The sequence below is a fragment of the Bufo gargarizans genome, chromosome 2 (genome assembly GCF_014858855.1).
Source record: "Bufo gargarizans isolate SCDJY-AF-19 chromosome 2, ASM1485885v1, whole genome shotgun sequence".
NCBI lineage: Eukaryota > Metazoa > Chordata > Amphibia > Anura > Bufonidae > Bufo > Bufo gargarizans.
In genome coordinates, this window is record NC_058081.1 from 593,366,779 (window position 1) to 593,388,216 (window position 21,438).

At 44.1% G+C, this 21,438-nt stretch overlaps 1 protein-coding gene across 1 annotated transcript in view; it reads right to left on the reverse strand.

Moving 5' to 3' along the window:
• PRKCZ (protein kinase C zeta) overlaps positions 1 to 21,438 on the reverse strand; it is a 260,333-nt gene that overhangs the window by 202,092 nt on the left and 36,803 nt on the right. The window contains exon 3 of the mRNA XM_044281869.1: positions 16,333 to 16,454. Within this exon, the coding sequence (XP_044137804.1) occupies positions 16,333 to 16,454 (122 nt within the window). The remainder of the gene's footprint in view (positions 1 to 16,332; positions 16,455 to 21,438) is intronic.

Genomic DNA, 21,438 nt, shown 5'->3' on the forward strand with positions numbered 1-21,438 from the left:
CTACTTTGAAGAACCTAGAATATGACATATTTTCAGTTGTTTCACACTTTTTTGTTATGTATATAATTCCACATGTGTTAATTCATATTTTTGATGCCTTCAATGTGAATCTACAATTGTCATGAAAATAAAAGAAAACTCTTTGAATGAGAAGGTGTGTCCAAACTTTTGGTCTGTACTGTATCTAAAGGGTGGGATGCATGTGGTGTCATGGAGACTTCCAGGAAACCGGATTACCGATGAGTGTAATACTATTTTCCCCAGTCGTCTCCATGACACCACATCCTGAGTCAATATCAAAGAAAATTATTAGGGGGGGGGGAGGGGGGGGAGACAACTGCAGAGAGGACTTTAAGACTTACTACAAACCTCAAGTCATCGTTGGCAATGATATCTAATCTGTAATGCTTGGTAAAAGGTACGAATTCTTTTCCAAGTTGCTGCTCTGCAAATTTGCTGTAACGAGGCCGAAGCTTTTTCCGCCCAGGAGGCGGCCATGCCCCTTGTAGAATGTGCTTTCAGGGAAGCAGGGGCTTCTTTCCCTTGGACTTTATATGCTTCAGAGATAGCTAACCTTATCCATCTGGAAATGGAGCTTTTTGCTGCCTTTTTCCCCTTATTGGGACCTGAAAACTGGACGAAAAGATTTGTCTTTTCTCCACTGTCTGGTTGCTTCCAGATATTTTAGGACAGCTCTTCGAAAGTCTAATGTGTGGTAGGAGATTTCTTGTTCATTTTTAGGATTGTTTCAAAATGAGGCAAGTACAATGTCCTGTGACCTATGGAAGGTAGAGCCCACCTTTGGGAGAAACGTAGGTTCTAATTTAAGTAGGTTCTAATTTTAGGTTCTAAAAAAAAAAAAAAAAAAAAAAAAAAAAAAAGGTTTTCGAATGGACAAGGCCTGCAGCTCACAGACTCTTCTGGCCGATGTTATTGCCACTAAGAAGATAGTTTTGATGGCAAGCCATTTGATGGGGATTTCATCTATAGGCTCAAATGGACCAGAAGTCAGGCCGGCCAGCACCGTATTGAGATTCCAAGGAGCTACCATGTTTTTGATCGTGGGTCTGATCCTATCTTTTGCCTTGAGAAATCTAGTTACCCAGGGATGTTCTGTGAGGCTGGTGTTATATAAGGCTCCTAGCGCCGACACTTGGACCCTAAGGGTATTAGGGGATAGTCCTAAATCTAAGCCTTCCTGAAGAAATTCCAAGATTAGTGGGATATTGGCCTTGAACCGGTCAAAGGATTTTCCTGACCATTCAGCGAATTTTTCCCTTATTTTCAAATATTTATCGTTCGTGCTTTGTTTCCTGCTTAGGAGTAAAGTGTTCACAACTTTTTTTGGATAACCCTAGGTTCAACAGAGTGGATTCTTCAGAATCCAGGCTGATAACTTTAACATCCGTAGCTCTGGGTGAGCAATAGGTCCCTGACTAAGAAGGTCTGGCCTCAGAGGTAGAAGGAGAGGGGCTTCTATGCCGAGGGCTTTTAACAGCGCAAACCAACTCCTCTTGGGTCAAAGGGGGGTTATCAGAATTAACGTACATCTTGCCTTCTGAAATTTCTGGAGAACTCTGGGGATCAGTGGAAACGCAGGGAATGCGCAGACTAGATTCGTCGTCTAGTTTTGGTTGAAAGCATCCACTGCCAGAGGATGATCCCTTGGGTTGAGGGAGAAGAATTGACTCAACTGGTGATGTTTTCTGGACGCAAATAGGTCTACTGTCGGTCTGCCCCGTTTCCTTGTTATTAGTTGGAAAGCCTCCGGTGATAATTTTCATTCTCCCGGGTCTAACGTGTGGCGGCTCAGGTAGTCGGCCTGAACATTTAGAGATCCTTTCAGGTGAACTGCTGATAGTGACTGTATGTTTTCCCCTGCCCAGGAGAAAATTTAGTTTGATAGGCCCTGTAGTAGACGGTGTCTTGTGCCTCCCTGGTGTTGGATGAAGGCCACTGCTGTTGCATTGTCTGAATACACTTGGACATGGCGTCCTACTGATATCAGACTCGTGCGTTTCAATGCCTCCCAAATTGCCCTCAGTTCCCTTAAGTTTGAGGATTGATGTTTCACATAATTTGTCCATTTCCCCTGGACTAATGCTCCCCAACCCTGGAGGCTCGCGTCCGTTGTAATTACTAAGGGTAGTTCTTGGGCCCAAAATACCCAATTTTTTAGGTTGGTCTCTTTGAGACACCAATTCAGGGAATTCTTCACTTTTTAATCTAAAAATATTCGTTTTCTAGAGTCGTTTGGGATGTTTAGAATGAATTTTTGAAGTGGTCTTAGGTGAAATTGTGCCCAGGCCACCGCTGGGATACATGCGGAAAGGCTTCCCAACACCTTCATTGCCTGTCGGATGGAGCAGAATTTTACTTTCTTGAAGTTCCTCAGTGTTGTTTGAAGTTTTTTTAAAGGTACCAATTTGACATGTAGGAAGGGTAGTAATAACAAATTTTTGTGGAGGGGGAGAGAAAGTAGCTCTATTCTGTAACCTGCTTCTACAATGTTTAATATGCACACATTGTTTGTTATGTGCTCCCAAGATTTTTGAAAGGAGCTGAGCCTTCCCCCTACTGGTATTGCGTCATTGTTTGGTATTGGTGGAGGAGGATTCTACTCGAGTCAGGTTGAAAAGGAAATTTCTTCCCCTGCCTCCTTTTGCATAGCTCCACCTTCCGGACTTCTTTATCTTTCTTATTTTCGGGTTGATAGTGTCGGTCACGAAAAAACTGCCGTTCTCTAAGATTTTGTCAAGGTCCGTTCCAAAGACATATTGACCGTGGAAGGGGAGAGCGATTAGTTTATTTTTGGAAGCAATGTCTCCTGACCAAGCTTTAAGCCATAAAGCCCGTCTCGCCGTGTTCGATAAAACGGTTGGTTTTATAAAAACGAGGTTGCCATCTTCAATAAGGGTAAGCTCTCCAATATCTGGCCGTGTGGCGTTTTATTGACTAGGTGGATTTCTAGTTGCTCTAGCCATAAGTTTAATGTTCTAGCTACACAGGTTGAAGCTACTGCTGGTTTGAGAAGGGCCGCTGTTGCATCCCAGGTCTTTCTTAAAAGACTTTCTGCTTTCCGATCTAGCGGATCTTTTAGTTGTACTGAATCCTCAAAGGGTAGAGCTGTATGTTTAGCCACCTTAGCTACTGGTGTGTCTACTTTAGGGATGGTTTCCCAATCAGTGCAGTCATCTGGGCTAAACGGGTAATGCCTTTTAATCCCCCTTGGAATAAAGGATCCTTTGTCTGGTTTCTCCCACTCAGAACGTATCAACTTCTGGACACTATCTGGTACTGGAAAGACTGCGTTTTTCCTTTCTCCTAGGCCCCCAAAAATCTCTTCTTGTTTTGACCTAGGTGTCTTTGGCATTTCCATTTGAATGGTAGCTCTGATAGCTTTGATCAGCTCATCAACGTCATCCGAATTGAACAAAAAACGTTTGTATTCGCCATCTTCATCTGAGGATGCAAATAGTTTTTGTACTGATTCAGAGTCCGAAACTGCCAGACCTTTGGAGTCCGAGTCAGAAATAAGTAAACGACTACTGCGGATGTCGTGAGGAGGAGTGATTTTTGGGGGTGTTGGTTCCTTAGATGTTAACCTGCTCACGACCGCCGTACGCAGGATTGCGTCTTCTCGGCGGTCGTGCTCTTCTGGGTGGACGCACCGGTGCGTCCTCTCGCGAGACGCGAGATTTCCGGGGAAGCCGGCCCGCGCAAAATTCAAAGGACAAGTTCGTCATCAACCTGCCAGCCACGATCATTGGCTGGCAGGTTGATGATTTTCAAAAAAACGAAATCAGCAGCCAGATACCACATCATATTAGTAAATATGATTTGGTTATATGGCTGCTGTGCTCCTCTGCTCCTTCTTTTGGTCGGTTGGTTCCAGCAGAGGAGCACACATCACTGTGAGTACCCACCAACACCACACTTAGCCCCCAGATCACCTCCCAGCACCCAATTAATCCTTTGATCACCCCTTCTTGCCCCTGTCAATCACTAGTGAAAAGGAAAAAAGTGATCAGTGCAAAATGTCACTTTTTTTTTTCACTGGTATTGACCGTTAGGTTTTAGGTATAGTTTAGGCCCCTTGGTTAGGTAGTTTAGCGATCAGTTAGCGCCCAGCCCACCACACCGCAGTTCCTTATTCGCTGATTAGCGTATCGCAACCCGTGTCATTGAAAAGCCCCTCTCAGTCCACGACTATAACCTTCACATGGGAGGGGAGGACTTCAATGACCAGATGTTGGCTCCGTATTTAGTGTCCCGCAGAACCAGACGCTGGTATAAGAAGGTGTCTGTATATTTAATTCAATTGGCTCTGTATAATAGTTTTGTTCTCTACAGTAAGGCTGGGAGAACTGGATCCTTCCTCAAATTTCAGGAAGAGATCATCGCGAACCTCCTGTACCCAGGAGGTTCCGTGGCCCCATCCACCAGTGTAGTTAGCCGTCTACACGAGCGACATTTCCCCAGTGTCGTTCCTGGTACCTCAAACCGACCGCCACCCCGAAATTTTTTTTGTGTCTGTAGCAGGAGTGGAATAAGGCGTGACACCCGCTATTTCTGTCCTGACTGTCCTGACCACCCTGCCCTATGCTTTGGAGAGTGTTTCCGGAAGTACCACTCACAGGTACACTATTAGCATAGGGATCATCTCACCAGGACAGGCACACAGGGCTATTAGGGCCCATTCACTCACACAGCTTCTGCAAACGTCTCCTTTCATCTGGGACAAAGTGCATAACGCACTTCGCCACATCTTTGGGCGATTTGCGCTTTGCACATTGACCCATGGGGAAGGAGAGGTTTGTTCTATAAAAAAGGTAAAAAAAAAAAAAAAAAAACACACCAGTAAGCAAAAAGGTTAATGTTTAGTTCAAAAAGTTAAAGTTTATGTATTCTGTTCCAAAGTTAATAAAATTATTGCGTTGTGGCCTGGTTTTTTCTTTTTTTTTTTACCTTCCAGGTGGACCAACCGATCTACTAGCTGCAGCACTGATGTGCATTCTGACAGAAGCATTGCGCTGCTGTCAGATTACACGCAAGTCGGTGTATGCGGCGCTGCAAGACGAGATTTCTCCTCTGCAGTAAAAGATACGTTTGCCGAGGCATACGAGCTGAGGAGGAGGCGGCGTTCCTATGCTTTGGCAAACACTTTGTATATAAAAAAAATAAAAAAAATCCCGGCAATGATTTATTCATCCACATCGATTGATGTGAATGGAGAAATCTGGTTTGCCAGGGCATACGAGCTAAGTGGGTATGGATGTTGGGCGGAGCTCCTATGTCCTGGCAGACGCCTTTCCCCTCCTCTTTTTTTTTTGGCAGAGATTTTTTCATCCACATTGATCGATGCGAATGAAGAAATCTGTGCCGTTCATTTTTTTCTTTCAGCCCAGAGGCTGAACGGAAAAAAAAAAATCTCATTACCTGTATGCTCAATATAAGGAGAATAGCAGGAACTCCTAATGCTGGCCATACATGTAATGATTGCGGAGACCCTCAAATGCCAGGGCAGTACAAACACCCCACAACTGACCCCATTTTGGAAAGAAGACACCCCAAGGTATTCGCTGAGGGGCATATTGAGTCCATGAAAGATTTACATTTTTGTCCTAAAAGTTAACAGAAAGTGAGACTTTGTGAGAAAAAAATAAAATAAAATAAAAATCAATTTCCGCTAACGTATGCCAAAAAAATACATTTCTATGAACTCGCCATGCCCCTCATTGAATACCTTGGGGTGTCTTCTTTCCAAAGTGGGGTCACATGTGGGGTATTTATACTGCCCTGGCTTTTTAGGGGCCCTAAAGCGTGAGAAGAAGAAGCCTGGGATCCAAATGTCTAAAAATGCCCTCCTAAAAGGAATTTGGGCACTTTTGCAGCCTAGATGCGCAAAAGTGTCACACATCTGGTATCGCCGTACTCAGGAGAAGCTGGGGAGTGTGTTTTGGGGTGTCATTTTACATATACCCATGCTGGGTGAGATAAATATCTTGGTCAAATGCCAACTTTGTATAAAAAAAAAAAATGGAAAAGTTGTCTTTTGCCAAGATATTTCTCTCACCCAGCATGGTTATATGTGAAATGACACCCCAAAACACATTGCCCAACTTCTCCCAAGTACAGCGATACCAGATGTGTGACACTTTTTTGCAGCCAAGGTGGGCAAAGGGGCACATATTCCAAAGTGCACCTTTCGGATTTCGCTGGTCATTTTTTACACATTTTGATTGCAAAGTACTTCTCACACATTTGGGCCCCTAAATTGCCAGGGCAGTATAACTATGCCACAAGTGACCCCATTTTGGAAAGAAGACACCCCAAGGTATTCCGTGAGGGGCGTGGCGAGTTCCTAGAATTTTTTATTTTTTGTCGCAAGTTAGTGGAATATGAGACTTTGTAAGGAAAAAAAATATATAAAAAAAAAATCATCATTTTCCGCTAACTTGTGACAAAAAATTTTAAATTCTAGGAACTCGCCATGCCCCTCACGGAATTCCTTGGGCTGTCTTCTTTCCAAAATGGGGTCACTTGTGGGGTAGTTATACTGCCCTGGCAATTTAGGGGCCCAAATGTGTGAGAAGTACTTTGCAATCAAAATGTGTAAAAAATGGCCTGCAAAATCCAAAAGGTGCTCTTTGGAATATGTGCCACTTTGCCCACCTTGGCTGCAAAAAAGTGTCACACATCTGGTATCGCCGTACTCAGGAGAAGTTGGGGAATGTGTTTTGGGGTGTCATTTTACATATACTCATGCTGAGTGAGAAAAATATCTTGGTCAAATGCCAACTTTGTATAAAAAAAAAAAAAAAAAAAAAAAAAAAAAAAAGGGGAAAAGTTGTCTTTTGCCAAGATATTTCTCTCACCCAGCATGGTTATATGTAAAATGACACCCCAAAACACATTCCCCAACTTCTCCTGAGTACGGCGATACCAGATGTGTGACACTTTTTTGCAGCCTAGGTGGGCAAAGGGACCCACATTCCAAAGTGCACCTTTCGGATTTCACCGGTCATTTTTTACAGATTTTGATTGCAAAGTACTTCTCACACATATGGGCCCCTAAATTGCCAGGGCAGTATAACTACGCCACAAGTGACCCTATTTTGGAAAGAAGACACCCCAAGGTATTCCGTGAGGGGCATGGAGAGTTCCTAGGATTTTTAATTTTTGGTCGCAAGTTAGTGGAATATAAGACTTTGTAAGGAAAAAAAAAAAAAAATCATCATTTTCCGCTAACTTGTGACAAAAAAAAAAAAAAAGTTCTATGAACTCACTATGCCCATCAGCGAATACCTTAGGGTGTCTACTTTCCGAAATGGGGTCATTTGTGGGGGTTTTCTACTGTTTGGGCATTGTAGAACCTCAGGAATCATGACAGGTGCTCAGAAAGTCAGAGCTGCTTCAAAAAGCGGAAATTCACATTTTTGTACCATAGTGTGTAAACGCTATAACTTTTACCCAAACCATTTTTTTTTTTTTTGCCCAAACATTATTTTTTTTTTTTTTATCAAGGACATGTAGAACAATAAATTTAGCGAAAAATTTATATATGGATGTCGGTTTTTTTGCAAAATTTTACAGCTGAAAGTGAAAAATGTCATTTTTTTGCAAAAAAATCGTTACATTTTGATTAATAACAAAAAAAGTAAAAATGTCAGCAGCAATAAAATACCACCAAATGAAAGCTCTATTAGTGAGAAGAAAAGGAGGTAAAATTCATTTGGGTGGTAAGTTGCATGACCGAGCGATAAACGGTGAAAGTAGTGTAGTGCAGAAGTGTAAAAAGTGGCCTGGTCATGAAGGGGGTTTCAGCTAGCGGGGTTGAAGTGGTTAAGGCCAGCTGAACCTCCTCTTTAACTACTTTTCTAATATCTTCAAGGAAGCTGGATAATTCTGATTTAACGACATTGGATGTGCATTCCTTACAAAGGGGTTTAGTTCCTGTATTGGACAGTCGTTTATAGCAGATACCACATTTCCTGGCTTTCTTAGTGGTAGTAGCTGAATCCTTTTCTCCCTGAAAGGTAAGGGAGGGAAGGATAAGCAGACCAACCCAGCAATACATAGACGTGCCTGAGAGCAGGCTACTCACAGTCCCTGGATTTGTTGCAGTCTCGGTTCCAGAGCCCGGCGTGAAGGGGGTGCTCATCTTGACTCCCGACCGCTTCCAGGGGCACACTCCTAATAGGAAAAAGCTGCGCTGTGCAGGGCGCCATTCTGCAGGTCCTGTGGGTTTTTATAGCCTCCTTTGCCCTGCCAGGACCTGCGGCGCATGTTGATGACATCAAGATGCTTTGGCTCCGCCCCCTGCGTCTGACGTCACCCGCCTGCCGGCCAGAAGGGACACATCCTAGTGCCGATCCGCCATAATCTTCTTTCCCCTCTGCATTAAGTCCCCCTGGACCGCCGCAGAGGGGATCTTCGCAGGGGGGCATATCGCAATGCCCCGAGCCCAGGCCTAACCCGGAGGAGGGAGAGCTGCCCTGCAGATCCGACCTCTGCCTGGAGGAAAAACAGGTGAGCCCAGCTAGAGCTCCATACACCTCTCCAGCTTCCTATCCTGATGGAACAGGAAAAACACTGGCGATGGAGGGAGGGGGTGGGGTTTTTAACCTCTCTGTGTTTTTCATGTCCAATCAGAAGGAAGTCAATCTCAGGATGTGGTGTCATGGAGACTACTGGGGAAAAATGGTTACAGATAGTGTTGAGCGAGCATGCTCGGCCGAACTGCTGTTTAGCTCGAGCATTGCTATGCTCGGCACATCGGAGTGCTCGAGTACAATTTAATACAATGAAAGTGAATGGGAGACCCGAGCATCAAACCAGGCACCCCCTGCTCTGAAGGAGAGGGTGAATATTTGCGATCTACACTACTCATGAACCGCGCCATCTACTGGTTTCATAGTCTCATGACAAGACTATTAGTGTTGTCATAAGACTATGAATCCAATAGATGGCACTGTTCATGAGTAGTGTAGATCACGAATATTCTCATCGCAAATTTTTATCATGAATTTTCAATGCAAAAGGCTACACTAATAGTCTTGTCATAAGACTATGAAACCAATAGATGGCGCTGTTCGCGAGTCATGTAGATGACAAATTTTCCATGCAAATGGTTTTTCAGCTGAAAAACAAGGCAGATTCTACTTATTTGCACGTCTTTCCCATATGCCCATGTTTATACAAATTCGTTTTTACATGACAAAAATGTATAGAAAAGGTTACTGAATATTAGGTTAGGTCAATCAGAAACTTTTTGTCACCCTAATGATCTTGATCTAGGTGCGCAGGTCCACCCAAGCCATAAAAAAATAAAAAATAAAAATCTGAAGTAACTTTGAGGCTTAATGTCTCATAGTGCACAAGGCTGCCAGGGTAAGGTATGCTGACTAAGCCTGTTATCTGTCTCATGGATAAATTGATGGCTTGCACATACCTGGCTTTTGGCATATAGCCTTTGTGTGGCTGTCTATTGTATGTCGTAGATAATAGATGCATCCAGCTATCCTCCTAATGCTGTTTCCAAACCATTTTGATAAGGGGTTTCCATAAATTTTTAACCTTTTTTGTGAACCAGACATCCTCTTCTCTTCCGAGCAGTAGGTGCCTGGGGTTCTCCCATTGACTTCCATTGTGCTCGGGTGCTCCGTAGAACACAGGAGCATACCGTTGTGTTCGGCCAGAGCACACGAGCACTTTGGTGCTCGATCAACACTAGTTACAGACTGTGTGCTCATCAGTGTTAGAAGATAATTCACTGGAAGAAGATAATGGGTATATTAAAATATAACTTATTATGGTATTTAAAAGTCGGTAAGGGCATTAAAGTCAAAAAGGAAAAATACAAAAAGTGAAGAAAAAAATAAAAAATAAAATAACCTGTCCCTCAAAAGGGATGCAGGCTAATATAAGCTATTTTCCACCATAGGTAATGAGGAAGGATAGCAATTGGGGAACATAGCTGATGTGACATAGTAATTTATATAAGACCTATTTTTGAGGTCCAAAGTGACAGTTCTGACGCACTGAAAATGGTGTCAACCCAAAATGCTTGTGCATGAACCTATGAGTCAGCTTTACTGACTACAAGGGAGTGCTGTACAACTGCAGGCAAACAAGGGTATATGCAGCCCTGAGGTCTCAATAACGCTGCTCCTCCTCACTGCTGAGTGTAATACTGCAGGCGGCCTCAATAGAAAGTCTATGGAACAGTCTTTACTACCGCAGTCAGGCGAAACGGCTGAGCACTTTAGACTCCTGGTTATAGAGATCAGCGGGTGTCTCAGCGCTGGAGAGGGCGCATGCTGTGGTAGCAGAGCACGAAAAAATAAATTAAAAAATGATATACCTTATTACAGCACCATGCAACCCCCAGGTGTATTGGTGGCATTAGGGTACGACCACGGCCGTGATACAGATCGGATTTGGGGATTTAAAATCAGATTTTTTTTTATATTAAATGCTTTTAGAGGAAAATATTACCATCCAAAGGTTATTCCATCATGAAATAAATATTAGTGTTTTTATTATGTAGAATAAGGCTGTACGTGGACTCCCATATTGTTGAATGGATTAGGCAGTTGCTGAGGGACAGACAACAGAGGGTTGTAGTCAATGGAGTATATTCAGACCATGGTCTTGTTACCAGTGGGGTACCTCAGGGATCTGCTCTGGGATCCATATTGTTTAAAATCTTTATCAGCGAAATTGCAGAAGGCCTCGATGGTAAGGTGTGTCCATTTGCTGATGACACAAAGATTTGCAACAGGGTTGATGTTCCTGGAGGGATACACCAAATGGAAAAGGATTTAGGAAAACTAGAGGAATGGTCAAAAATCTGGCAACAAAAATTTAATGTTGATAAGTGCAAGATAATGCACGTGGGGTGTAAAAACCCAAGAGCAGAATATAAAATCAGTGATACAGTCCTAACCTCAGTGAGGAAAGGGATTTAGGGCTCATTTTTTCAGAAGACTTAAAGGTAGGCAGACAATGTCAGAGCAGCAGGAAATGCTAGCAGAATGCTTGGGTGTATAGGGAGAGGCATTACCAGTAGACAGAGGGAGGTGCTCATGCCGCTCTACAGAGCACTAGTGAGACCTCATTTGGAGTATTGTGCGCAGCACTGGAGACCATATCTCCAGAAGGATATTGATACTTTGGAGAGAGTTCAGAGAAGAGCTACTAAACTGGTACATGGATTGCAGGATAAAACTTACCAGGAAAGATTAAAGGACCTTAACATGTATAGCTTGGAATAAAGACGAGACAGAGGGGATATGATAGAAACTTTTAAATACATAAAGGGAATCAACAAGGTAAAAGAGGAAAGAATATTTAAAAAGAAGAAAAACTGCTACAAGAGGACATAGTTTAAAATTAGAGAGGCAAAGGTTTAAAAGTAATATCAGGAAGTTTTACTTTACTGAGTGAGTAGTGGATGCATGGAATAGCCTTCCTGCAGAAGTGGTAGCTGCAAATACAGTGAAGGAGTTTAAGCATGCATGGGATAGGCATAAGGCCATCCTTCATATAAGATAGGGCCAGGGGCTATCCATAGTATTCAGTATATTGGGCAGACTAGATGGGCCAAATGGTTCTTATCTACCGACACATTCTATGTTTCTACATTTCTATATGTGCAATTTTTGGGGTAAATAAATTCCATTAATCCATTCACAATGTCATGCTCTTCCAGATGTGTTTGTAAGATTATTGGGCAGTTTCTCTGCCTACAAGATATTATCACAGATGCTTGGTTTACTTTTGCAGTTCTCAAAACTGAATTTGACTCAGCAGAGATCACATGCCTCTTCTTCACAGCAAAAATGTTATAACATGAACAGAGTTGAGAAAAATACCTTAATCCTAACTTCTACAAACCTATGAATACAGAATCAGCCTAATCAAACTAATAAGAAAAGTTGTTATTCTAAAAATCTTCATCTACTTGCATATCATAAGTTATACCAGCAAGAATTAGTCTACGTAGAAAACTATGATTTAAATCAAGCCTTACTGTCTAGTGATTTAAATCATTTTGATTTAAATCAAATCCACCCTGGTTTTCATTGTTAAGACTAACCTATCTAAAAAATGGGAACCCCTCGTGAATGCAGAGCATGCCGCACATGCACAGCTTTCTCCAATCCCCGTTATGGGACCAGTCATCAGAGGGACTTGTGGATACTTGAGTCTGTCAGATCTGTTTTGTGGACCTACAGAATGTTAGTGGTCTAATGTCATGGCGGACCTGTATATTTACCAATACTGCTCAAAATGCGTCTACACCAGCCAATTATCTTCAGTATTGATTGGAAACCTACAATTATAAGGATGTTTCCCAGTGTAAAATATTACTTGGATGCACATGGCTTTCGCATTAGGACGGGGGGGGGGGGGGGGGGGAAGAGTCACAAGGTTTTAAATCCCATATACATAAAAAAAAAAAAAAAAAAAGTAAATATCAAGAGAGCTGCAAACAAAACTTTTTAACTTTTATTAGAAAACTTCCAGCAATTAGGAGGCAGCAGTCACTTCTTACAACATCGGCTTTCTGCCTTCGGGGGCTTGTCTAGTTCTGCAGAAAACCAAATTACATTAATTACTGTACACCGAACGGCCGCCTGTGTGTGTGATTAGGCGAGTGATGACAAAACAAGTAGTCACAGCTTACCTATGGCTCAAAATATGAGCAGACTTAGCTATATAGAAACAGGTATCGCCAACAAGTGCCTGTACACGGTGCTTTATGGTACTTATCATGCATACGGCTTTCAGCTGTACATAATATGCATAGTTGCCAACAGTCTGATTTTGCAGGCACTGTCCATAGTTTTCAGTAACCCCAGCAAATTCAGATTGCTCAAAACAAAAGTGGGCAGCGCTTGTGTAAACCCCACCTATAAGCGAGCTGTTAGGCCCCTTGCAGACGAGCGTTCCTCTCGCAGCGAGTCCGCAGCGCAGCTCCCGGCCTGACCTCCCAGCACTGACGGGGTCACATAGCATCATAAATCAATATAATGCTATGTAACCCTTAGGCCCCTTTCACACGGGCGAGAATTCCGAGAGGGGGCAATGCGCGAGGTGAACGCATTGCACCCGCACCGAATCCGGACCCATTCACTTCAATGTGGCTGCGCAGATGAGCGATGATTTTCACGCATCACTTGTGTGTAGCGTGAAAAATCGCAGCATGTTCTAGATTCAGCCTTTTTTCACGCAACGCAGGCCCCATAGAAATGAATGGGGCTGCGTGAAAAATCGCATAGCATCCGCAAGCAAATTCAGATGCAATGCGATTTTCACGCATGGTTGCTAAGGAGATGATGTTAGCAAATTGATTCAAGTCAATTTACTGTATTAATTTTTCCTTATAACATGGTTATAAAAGAAAAATAATCACATTCTTAATACAGAATGCTTACTAAAATGTTGCTTGATGGTTAAAAAATAAAAACAATTAACTCACCTCATCCACTTGATCGCGCAGCCAGCATAGTCTTTCTTCTTCTTTGAGGACCTGCAAAAAAGGACCTTTGATGCTTACCACATGGTGAGCGCGGTGACGTCAGCACACGTCCTGCTGAATGAAGATAGGACCTGCAATGACATCACCGCGCGGTAAGCGCGATTACGTCAAAAGGTCCTTTTGCATGTCGTCAAAGAAGAAGAAAGACGATGCCGGCTGCGCGATCAAGTGGATGAGGTGAGTTAATAGTTTTTTATTTTTTAACCCCTCAAGCCACATCTTAGTAAGCATTCTGTATTAAGAAGGATATTATTTTCCTTTATAACCATGTTAAAGGGAAAATAATAAAATCTACGGAACACCTAACCCAAACCTGAACTTCAGTGAAGAAGTCCGGGTCTCTGCACCACATTCAGTTTTTTATCACGCGCGTGCAATACGTAACTGAACAACGCAATCGCAGTCAAAACTGACTGAAATTGCGTGCGCACTTGCGCGGGTTTCCCGCAGAGCACAAGCGACGCATACGGAGAAAATCCGGGACACCCGTCTGAAAGAGGCCTAAGGGTTACATAGCATCATAAATCAATATAATGCTATATGACCTAGGCAGTGCTGGGAGGTCAGGCAGGGGGCTGTGCTACGGACTCATGTATTGCGCAGGGCAATGACTTTCTTTTTTTGTTTACAATGGCACACTGCTAGGCAGAGGCTTCTGCCCAGAAGCGTTCCTGATGGCATCACCGGCTCTAATGGGCGGGCTTTAGCGCTGCCCTAGCCATTTTACAGGCTAGGGCAGAGCTAAAGCCCACCAATTAGTGCCAGCGACCTAACCGGGCTCGCTGCTGGGCAGAAGCCTCCGCCTAGCAGTCCTTATGGAGAGCCTGGTACGTAACTAGATCTCCTAAAAAAGCCTTTGCCCTGTGCGATTAGGGGGGCCAGAGGGGTGAAGATGGGGATATGTCCGGGTTCAGCCTTTGACTTGATATGTGAAGCATGTCACATAGAATACCATATTATGGAGATATTCTAGACCAAGTCCATTACTTTCTGAGGGGAGGTTATTTCCTTAAAGAGGACCTGTAAACTGCCCTGACATGTCTGTTTTTAGCAACTACTTGCATTCCCCATGTAATAACTCTAGAGCACCTATTCTTATGACTATTTTGTGCCATTCCACTATTATTTTTACTAGAAGTAGTAAGTGGGGGACACCATCTGGATCTTCATTGCAAACTGATAATTCGTAACTTCTAGCAGGAATAATAAAGGAAAGGCACAGTATACAGACCTAAAAATAGATGCTCCAGAATTCTTACATAGGGAATGCAAGCAGTTCGGGTACTTTCACACTAGCGTTATTCTTTTCCGGTATTAGGTTCCGTCACAGTGTCTCAATACTGGAAAAAAAAAAAAAAAACGCTTCCGTTTTATCCTAATGCATTCTGAATGGAAAGAATTCCGTTCAGTATCCATCAGGTCGTTTTCAGTTCAATCTCTTTACAGTATTTGGCCCGAGAAAATACTGCAGCATTAATCAGACATTAACTCCCATTGAAATGTATTAATGCCGGATCTGGTACCAAGTGTTCCGGAAAACTGGATCCGGTTTCACAGTCTGCGAATGCGCAGAACTTTAAAAATGCGGGGAAAAAATAAACACCGTTTTTCTGGATGACACCGATTCGGAATTTCATTGCATTTGTCAGACGGATCCGCATCCGGATCCGTCTACAAATATCAGTTTGCATACGGATTTCTGGATCCAGCAGGCAGTTCCGGAGACGGAACTGCCTAACGGATCCTCACAACGCAAGTGTGAAAGTACCCTTACTGAGTACCTGTCGCAAGATGTTTGCTGCTGTGTGGGCAGTATAACATCTGTATTGAACAGCTCCAGTGAGTTCACTCAATACAGAGCAGATGCCACGCAGTCCTCAGATTCATGGAGCTCCCGGCTCTATCTTTAGTTGCCGTTGTTTGCATTAGGAAAAAAGTTGACAGTGCAGTGCGGGGGATGAAAGCTGTGAAAGAGCAGGACGCTCATGAATACGAGGACTCTATGGCATATGCTTTCTGCTTGTGCTGCATTTGGTAAATAAAGAATGTAGCAAAATGACTGGGACAATTTGAAGGGGTTGTACAAGAATGGGGGAGTTTTGGCAAATCCCCCACATCTGGCCAGACCTGTAAAGGTAAGCTTGCTTACCCGCTTCCGGGGGCAGTCTCCCCGCTCCTCCTCTTCCAGGCCTGTGAAGCTCCGCTGGGCTCCCTCACTCCAAACATCAGGTTTGACGCGGCCTGCAGCCAATCACTGGCCGTGGTGGTGACTGGATTCCCTTAAGTCATGACAAATGGTCACATGACAAGGGGATCCAGTCTCCACCACAGCTATTGATTGGCTGTGGCAATGTCACACTGGATGCTTTCAGAAAGGGAGCCCAGAACTAGAAGAGAAGGAGCGGGGAGCCAACATAAAACTTCCCTTTACAGCTCCAGCCAAGTTGGTTGGGGCGGTGGTTGTCAATATCCCACCCCAGTATTGTCCTTTTAAGTAATTTACCCAGTGTTTTGCTCGTGGTATCTGTCACTAGTTTATACTTCCGTGAGATAAAGGGCAGCATTAAATTGATGACTCCCTTTAATACAGGGCCGTACGACACACCATACAGCGGCACACTTAGGTTTTATTTTTGCATCCCCTTCCATCTTTACACAATATGAAATATGTTGTGGGAGGCTTAGGGAGGAGGCAGGATGTCTGCATTCATCTTGGTGTAAGCAGGAGTCATTTGTGGGAATAGTGCCCCATTGACAGAGAATGAGATGTCCGCCCCCAATACCTTCATCATCAATCCACTTCAACGTGATCGGCTGCCCCTGGTGGAGACTGCACATCTCTCTCACTTCATCGCACAGTTCATCATAATTCATCGATGCTCCCAGGCGGGTGATCAGAATATCTCTGCAGAAAACAAACACACAACATACAGATGGGTGAGACAAATTGGAAGGAAGAGTCAGGGCGCTGACATTTACAGCGCAGGGTGTGATCCGTTCTTCTAGTGATGTCATCACCACCACCACAGTCTACAAGATACTCATCCCTGGAATTCATCTGCTCACCCGCCTCCCACGTATACTAACAGCAAACATCATAAATGCTCTGACGCAACCTGTTACCAAATACTGAATCAACCGAGATGAGATTTCCTTCCCCTCCATCCATTATAAGGAAAGCAGGATTGTGCTCATCTCAGGGCATGAATACACAAAACTCAGTTTTTGCTAGGAGGAGCCCCTCTCAGCCTTCATCCAATGACTGCGTCAGAGTCACATCTAGCTTTGGTGCATTCAGGGGAACATTCTTGTACGTGGTATGGGGGAAGAGGGGCATTTTCTTATTTTCTACTGATGGGTTCCAATGCTATATACCTGTGATGGCTAGCCTCCGACACTCCAGCTGTGGTAAAACTATGACTCCCAAGATGCACTCGCTTGGCTGTTCTCAGAACTCCAAAGAAATGAATGGAGCATGCTGGGAGTTGTAGTTCACCACAGCTGGAGTGCCGGAGGTTTACCATCACTGCAGACAGTATGGCTCTCACATAGGAGTATTACAATACAGCCTAAGGGCTCATGCACACCACTGTATGTGTTTAGCTGTCTGCAAAATAAAAATAAAAACGGATCAAAAAAAACACACACATTGATTACTTCTGTGTGCATTCCGTATTTTACGGAACAGAACAGTTCTATCCTTATCCGTGGCCGTTGTTCAGTTTTCCGTGATTTTCTGCAGACCCATTGACTTTCAATGGGTCCGTTGAAAACTCGGAAAATGCACCGTTTGTCATCGCCTCCGTGATCAGTGTATCCTGTCCGTCAAAAAAATATGACCTGTCCTATTTTTTTGACGGACAACGGTTCACAGACCCATTCAAGTAAATGGGTCCGTGGAAAAACACGGATGCACACAAAATTGGCATCCGTGTCCATGATCAGTGTCCGTAGGCTACTTTAATACAGACGGATCTGAAGATCCGTCTGCATAAAAGCTTTTTCAGAGCCGAGTTTTCACTTCGTGAAAACTCAGATCCGACAGTATATTCTAACACAGAGGCGTTCCCATAGTGATGGGGACGCTTCAAGTTATAATATACTGCGAACTGTGTACATGACTGCCCCTGCTGCCTGGCAGCACCCGATCTCTTACAGGGGGCTGTGATCCGCACAATTAACCCTTCAGGTGCGGCACACACACACAGTATTTTTCGCCCTATAAGACGCATTCCCATTAGGCGAAAAATGCCCCTGCGTCTTGCGGGGCGAATACTAATGAGCACTTCCATTATGGAAGCGCTCATTAGTAACAGAGGACAGGGAAGCAGTGAAGGCTCTGTACTCGCCACTTCCTGGTCCTCAGCTGGCGCCTGTTCACAGCACAGCCGACAGCAGGAGGAAGACAGAGCGCGGGCAGTGAGGAGAGGCCGCGTCTAGGAGGAGGAGAGGTACGTGGTTTATTTATTTTATTAAACATGAGGCAATAGGGGCTGATCTGAGACAATGTGGGCTGCTGGGGACTAACATGACAGGCAATGGAGGCTGCTGGGGGCCAATATGAGAGGCAATGGGGGCTACAGAGGGCTAATGAGGCAATGGGGGCTGATATGAGGTCCGATTGGGGTCTTAGTTCTGATTGGGGGTCATTCAGATTGCATTCTGAGCTGAGGTCTGATTGTGGGTCTGATCTGAGGTCTTGTTAACATTGGGGGTCTGATTGGGGCTGTTAGCCGAGGTCTGATCTGAGGTCTAATGAAAAATACTTTTTTCTTATGGTCCTCCTCTAAAACCTAGGTGCGTCTTATAGGTGGCGAAACATACGGTATATATATTTTAAACCTGTGTTTTCCCCATTTATTATGTTAAAAAAGGACTCGTTCACTGGTATGTGCAGGAGGACTTGGAGTCCGTTTAATCTTATTTTGATAAGCTCTTTAAACTAGTTAATAAAAACAATGAGATAAAAAAAAATAAAAAAAGAAGGAAACTTTCACACTGGCGTTTCTCGTTCCGCTTCTGAGATCCGTTTCAGGGCTCTCACAAGCGGCCCAAAACGGATCAGTTCAGCCCCAATGCATTCTGAATGGATAAGGATCCGTTCAGAATGCATCAATTTGGCTGCGTTTAGTCTCCGTTGCGCTTTTTAGGCAGTCACTAAAACGCAGCTTTCAGTGTTTTGGTGTCCACCTGACGATGCGGAGCCAAACGGATCCGTCCTGACTTACAATGTAAGTCAATGGGGACGGATCCGTTTTTCACTGACACAATATGGTGCAATTGAAAACGGATCCGTCCCCCATTGACTTTCAATGTAAGTCAGGACGGATCAGACTTTTTTTTTTTTTTTTTTATGAATAATGCAAACGGATCTGTTATTAATGGATACAAGCGTTTGCATTATCGGTGCGGATCAGTCTGTGCAGATACAAGACGGATCTCCACCGAACGCAGGTGTGAAAGTAGCCTTACCGGAATGTGTCTGATATTCCAATGTAGACAAACATAAATTAAACCACAAAAACTGGAGAGACATTTTATACTGACAAATGTGATGAAGGCGTTTATGTGGGGCTTTACATCGCCCCGCGTTCTCCCCGGAAGTCTGCCTACTAGACAGAAGATTTCTGAATTTGAAGTAGTGCAGACTAGGAAAGTCAGTTTATTTTAAATTTATTTAAAGGAGTTTACCAGGATTTTTGAACTAATGACCTATCCTCTCAATAGGTCATTAATATCTAATCTATGGGGGGTCCAACACCTGCTGATCAGCTGCTTGAGAAGGCACCGTAATACTGTGACCATCTCTCACCTCACCAAGCATAGCGCCATACATTGGACAGCAGCTGTGAATGGGGCTGAGCTGCCCCTGATGACCGAGGAGAGAGACGTCACATAGCTTAAGCAAAGCTGCACATGGGTGCCTTCTCAACAGCTGATCGGTGGGGTCACATAGGATTGGACGAAGGAAAGGGCCCCATGTTGTAGATTAGATTCAATTGTTAGAAGGCAGGGCAACACATTTAGACAGGGTCACCAATACTACAGTGCAGCACAATATACTGCCCCAGCAGAACCAAATACCACAGTACAGCACAATATACTGCCCCAGCAGAACCAAATACTACAGTGCAGGACAATATACTGCCCCAGAAGAACCAAGTACTACAGTGCAGCACAATATACTGCCCCAGCAGAACCAAGTACTACAGTGCAGGACAATATACTGCCCCAGAAGAACCAAGTACTACAGTGCAGCACAATACACTGCCCCAGCAGAACCAAATACTACAGTGCAGCACAATATACTGCCCCAGCTGTACAAAAACTACAGTCCAGCACAATATTTTTTCTTTATTTTTTCTTACACACATTCAAAGTGGTTACCTGGGTTACAGATATTGATGACCCATCAGTAAGGGTACGATAACTTGCACCCTTCAAGCAGCCGTGGCACCAGAATTTATACAAGGTGTGGGGCTGGTCACTCACCAGTGTACTGCAGCCCAGCTCTCACCTTCAGTACACATGCATGACAGCTATACCATATACAGAGCTGTGCACCGTACACCATATAACATGTTATGTAATGTACTAGTAATGTGATTTACTAGTATACACTGCATATATTGATACATCATATTACTAGTACAAATGACATAATACACAATAGGGATCGACAGATATTGATTTTTTAGGGCCGATACCGATAATTTGTGAACTTTCAGGCCGATAGCCGATAATTTATACCAATATTCTGGGAATTTTCATTTTTGAAAAAAAAATAAAAATAATTCCCACAAATCTGCTGAAAATTAATGTTTATTGTTAATGTGTATTTTTTTTTTTTGTAAATCTTTCTTTTTCATTTATATTTAATATTTTGGTGTTTTTATTATTTTTTTGTAACTTTTTTTTTTAACTAACTTTTAGCCCCCTTAGGGACTAGAACCCTTGTCCTATTCACCCTGATAGAGATCTATCAGAGTGAATAGGAGCTCACACTGTCCCTGCTGCTCTGTGCTTTGTGCACACAGCAACATGGAGCTTATCATGGCAGCCAGGGCTTCAATAGCGTCCTGGCTGCCATGGTAACCGATCGGAGCCCCAGCATTACACTGCTGCGGCTCCGATCGGAGGAGCAGGGGAGAGGGGATCCTGTGGAGGGGCGCACTGCGACTGGGGTGGGGGGGCCCTATGCGCCACCACTGCCTAATACTGGGGGGGCTTGGGGGGAGGCGCACTGCGCCACCAATGCTTAATACTGGGGGGGCTTGGGGGGAGGCGCACTGCGCCACCAATGCTTAATACTGGGGGGGGGGGGCGCACTGCGCCACCAATGTCTGATACTGGGGGGCTTGGGGGGGGCGCACTGCGCCACCAATGAAGCTTAATCTCTAATTCATTCATATACAGGAGGCGGGAGCTGGCTGCAGGATCACATAGCCGGCTCCCGACCTCTATGACAAGTAGCTGCGATCCGCGGCACCTGAGGAGTTAACTACCGCAGATCGCAGCTACAGCTCATAGAGGCCGGGAGCCGGCTATGTGATTCTGCAGCTCCCGCCTCCTGTATATGAATGAATGATAGATTAATCTTCATTGGTGGAGCAGTGGCCATAGCTCCTCCCCTCCTCCTGTCCCCTGTCCTTACATTGGCGGCAGCGGCAGGAGCAGCACAGGGGGAGGAGACACTGCTCCTTCTCCCCTGTGCTGCTAAGGGGAACACTGAGAGCGCTGTCAGCAGCGCGATCTGTGTTCCCCATACACTATCGGAATATCGGCAAAATAGATGCCGATACCGATAGTGTTCAAAATCCTGAATATCGGCCGATAATATCGGTAAATCCGATAATCGGTCGATCCCTAATACACAATATATTACTTGG